Raw genomic sequence first — 4,332 nt, 5'->3', positions numbered from 1 at the left:
TACAGAAAAAAAAGGTTGACCATAACCACAAGCAGCATACATATCCTTAAATGTTTGACTTGAAGCATCAGAAGTCAACTTATTTACTTCAAAGTTTAACCAACCAACTACATAGTACATACATTCTATAACAACAATTTCACAAACTTTCAAAACATGAAAACTAAACCTCTCCATTTGTAACCAATTTGGAGAAGATAATAGTTATTCACAAGCAACCAACGAAAACGAATAACTCGAAGAATGGCAGTTTGGTAAATTCCTCCTACTCAATGACCACTTTCTGAAAATCTTTAGTTACATTGTGTAACGAATGCATCTCAGAAGCAGTAGCAAGGCCTTGCAGCATTCTCAGAATCTCAGTCGTGTCCTCAAGAAAGTACCGGGCTTTGCTCGGTTTCCTGCCAACTGTGCAAGCAAAGACTTCGGCTACTGGAGAAAGAGCGGGGGCCGCTATTGCTCGTGTGATTGCTTCAAACATGTCCTCATCTGACCTGTCATCCCCGATGCAAAGCACGAAATCAGGTACCATTCCTCTTTGTTTCATTGTTGTTAAAAGACGGTCTGCAACAAGCCCTTTGTTTACCCCCTGTTCAAAACGGGCAATAAAAATGTTGCTTTGACTTTTCAGGTCAAACAAATTTAGCAATATTATTAGCTGATATGTTTTGTTACAAATTGTCATTAAAGTTCATTGACTTCAGTGTGAAAGTAAATAAACCATTGTTGGTGTGAAATTGCAACAAAACTGCATCAATTTCTCATCAGAAATTCAATAAGTTTGACTCTTAAAAGTCAACCTTGTTATATAGTTTGACTTTTAAGAGTCAAACTTGTTTTTCAGTCTGACTTTTGAGAGTCAAACTTGCTTTTTAGATAACGACTTTCACGTAGAAAGCACCGACTTTTTTTTTGTATTGATTCAAAAAATAACCATTTCTTAAAAGAGTTTCGACTTAACTAACAATAATATTTCTTAAAAGAGAAGTGTTTTTGACTATCAGTCATAGTAAACATTACATTTAAATAATCATGTTTTAGTAAAGGGGTGGCGGTCGGTAACTAGTCAATTAGTCAAAGTGGGAAAGGGTATATGCAAACAAAAAAGGGAAAGAGTACTAACTTGTGGTTTGACTTCAACAATATTTTGCCCGCTCTTTACTGTAACGGGCTCATTAGCGAGAACACTTTCCAAATGGTCCAAAAGCTCCTTCGCTTGACACGAACCAAAGTCCGGATCAGCGTATTGATAGTTCCACACAAGTCCAATCTCTTTGGTTTCAATAGTTGACCCGTCAGTTGTCTCGGTATACAACTTCATCACCGGCTCTGCTATCTGTTTCCAATAAAAATCCGCCACCGCCACACACGTTTCCCATTCTGCATCCTTATTTTCTCTTTACCCACAAAAAAAAAATCACAATTTGTAAAAAAAATATATACATGCAGGGTAATTCTGTAATTTTGAAGGGTTAAAAGTACAGATTTGTACCTAAGGAAATAACCATGCTCAGCTGCAACACCCAATTTCTCACACGAAGAAAACCAATCGGTCAATGTGACTCGATCCTTACCACTAACTACAAAAACAACGTTTTTCGGGTCTCGACACAAACTATTAACTATTTCTATAACTTCTGAACTTGGGCCCGAGCTGATTTTACTCTGCAGGGTCATAGTACCATCATAATCCAACAAAATCGCACGTTTTTTTGTGCGTTTGTAAGCCGAAACAATATGTTCGATTGAAAGTTTTCGGAAATTCGGGTCCAGTGCAATAACTCGGAAACCTAACCCAAACCCGATACCCCAACACCTTCTTCTTACGTGGTCCCGGCATGATCTTTCAAGATCTTGCCAAAAGCTGCGGGCCCAATACGCGACATCGTGAGTGCTAATGTATCGATAATGTTTCTCATGCCTCATTTGTTTTTCAGGCTCAGAAAAAACCAATGCTGAATCCATAGCTTCTGCCACTGCATCAATATTCCACGGATTGACCCGGATGGCCCCACTTAGAGACGGTGAGCACCCGATGAATTCCGAGACAACGAGCATACTTTTTTTAGGAACTGACGGATTTGCCCCTAAAGCTTCGTCCAGTTTATCGTTCGCTTGTCGACATATAACATACTCATACGGTATCAAATTCATACCATCTCTAACAGCAGTAACGAGACAACACTCGGAAATCACATAATAAGCGATCCGCTCGTAAAACTGAAGCGGGTCATCGATCAAGATCACGGGCTTATAACCGGGTCGACCGAATTTTCGGTTTATTCTTTCTCTAGTAGTGTGAGTCTCTGACTGGACCTCGAGAACGTCCCGACCGCGCCCTCTAGCTGGATTTGCAATCTGAACTAACACCACTTTACCCCTCTTTTCTGGATGCTGAGTCAGCAAATTTTCAAATGCCAAAAGTTTTAAACTGATCCCTTTGAAGATGTCCATGTCATCAACCCCAAGTAACACGGTTCGACCACGAAACTGATCTCTCAGTTCTGCCACTTTCGACTCGGTTTCAGGTAGATCGAGAACATTTCGAAGCTGTTTCAAATGAATCCCAACTGGTAAAATCTTGATACTTACGGTCCGACCGTAGTATTCGAGCCCGATATAGCCTCGTTTAGATTGATAAGATAAACCAAGCATTCTACTACAACAAGAAAGAAAATGGCGTGCGTAATCAAACGTGTGAAATCCAATGAGATCAGAGTTCAAAAGGGCTCGTAAAAGCTCGTCTCTTACGGGCAGGGTTCGGTATATTTCAGAGGACGGAAACGGGCTGTGGAGAAAAAACCCGAGTTTGACCCGATTAAACCGTTTTCGTAAAAAGGTAGGTAAAACCATCAAATGGTAATCATGTACCCAAACAAAGTCATCATCAGGACTAATAACTTCCATAACTTTATCAGCAAATATTTTGTTGACCGACACGTAAGCTTGCCAAAGAGACCGGTCAAACCGACCACCGAGGTCGGGTGATAAAGGAAGCATGTAATGAAACAATGGCCATAAATGTTGTTTACAAAACCCGTGATAAAACTTGCTAAAAAGCTCGGTTGGTATAAACGCAGGCACACATTTAAAATTTTCAAGCAAATGTTGTGCCACGTCATCTTGATCTTTCGGGTCGATTTCTTCTCTAAGGCAGCCTACATATGTGATTTCCACATCTTCACGAAGCCCGTCTCGGAGCTGTAAAAGGAGGGAATCTTCATCCCAACTGAAACTCCAACTGCCATCGGGTTGTTTATTGACCCGAAGCGGGAGTTGGTTGCCTACAATGATCATATGCTCTTGAGAAACCGACGACGGGGCATCAGAACTAAAACCTTCATCGTCTAATTCCGATAATACCCCTGGCACGGTTGCCACACGGGACAGTTTTTTACTTGCCCGACTGAAACCCGATGAGGGTAATGGTGCATCACCAGAAGCAAGTTCAAAGAGATTCGTGTATGATCTCGACATCATTATCGGTACCAATTCCACAAAGTTTACTTTTTTATCAAGCTAACTCTACAAAACAACACATGAATAATATACTATTAGATCAAATCAATAGATGCATCATATTTTCATGTGTTTGAAGTTATCAAGAAACTAAAGAACAACTGTAAATTTACAAAATAAATATTATATTATAATCAAACCAAGCCCTTTTAAGGTCCATTTATAAAACCCTGAATCAAGGATTTTTTTTTTTTTTTTTGAACTAAAAATCTGAAATTTTTTAGGGGCAATCATTAGAATCAAGAATATGGCAAAAAAGATTGATTTTTCCAATAACAAAGCAATTAGCACTGAAAAAAATGAAGTTGTATCTAGCAATATGAATAAAACAAGAACCCTAAAAATCAAGCATAAGAACAAACAGGTTATGCACACCTTCAGAAAACATAATAAAAAGTTAAATATCTCACATCTGCTCATAAAATGAAATCTTTATGAGAAAAGATGGAACAAACCTTAAAAAGTTGCTCAATGTCCTGCCATTATCAGTGATGAAGTAAAGATTTCAAATGTTGCTGCTTGATAATGAAAGAGAACCAAGAAATAAAAATAATAATATAATATAAGAGGTTAAAGAAAAAGTTGATTAGATTAGATGAATGGTAGTGATGAAATAAGAGAAAGGTTAACTTTGATTAAAGAACAATTTGGTGAAAAATATCAAAGATTCTTCATTTAAATATTGTAAGATTCCTCACATAAACACACACTAGTTACCTTTACTGTTCATCCACCAAAGGACACCTTTCCAGAGGTGGTACTATTAAATAGAGACAAAGGTACATGTTTTGTTGCATGTGGTACAAGTTGTTG

The 4,332-nt window shown here is 38.3% G+C and overlaps 1 protein-coding gene across 1 annotated transcript; it reads right to left on the bottom strand.

Annotated features, from left to right (window-relative positions):
• On the bottom strand, positions 1 to 3,532 carry LOC143635167 (alpha,alpha-trehalose-phosphate synthase [UDP-forming] 5-like). The gene is made up of 3 exons (XM_077103056.1): positions 1,493 to 3,532; positions 1,124 to 1,397; positions 1 to 589 (listed from the first exon to the last, which is right to left on the bottom strand). Exons 1-3 carry the CDS (start codon positions 3,478 to 3,480, stop codon positions 266 to 268), a joined length of 2,586 nt encoding a protein of 861 aa, XP_076959171.1. The 5' UTR covers positions 3,481 to 3,532; the 3' UTR covers positions 1 to 265.
• Positions 3,533 to 4,332: the final 800 nt, after the last annotated feature.

This window comes from Bidens hawaiensis, unplaced genomic scaffold (genome assembly GCF_021521415.1).
Source record: "Bidens hawaiensis isolate Kalapana, Puna unplaced genomic scaffold, B.hawaiensis_p1.1 tig00007412_1, whole genome shotgun sequence".
NCBI lineage: Eukaryota > Viridiplantae > Streptophyta > Magnoliopsida > Asterales > Asteraceae > Bidens > Bidens hawaiensis.
Note: the sequence above shows the minus strand (reverse complement) of the source record. Positions and strands in the feature narration are given on the sequence as shown.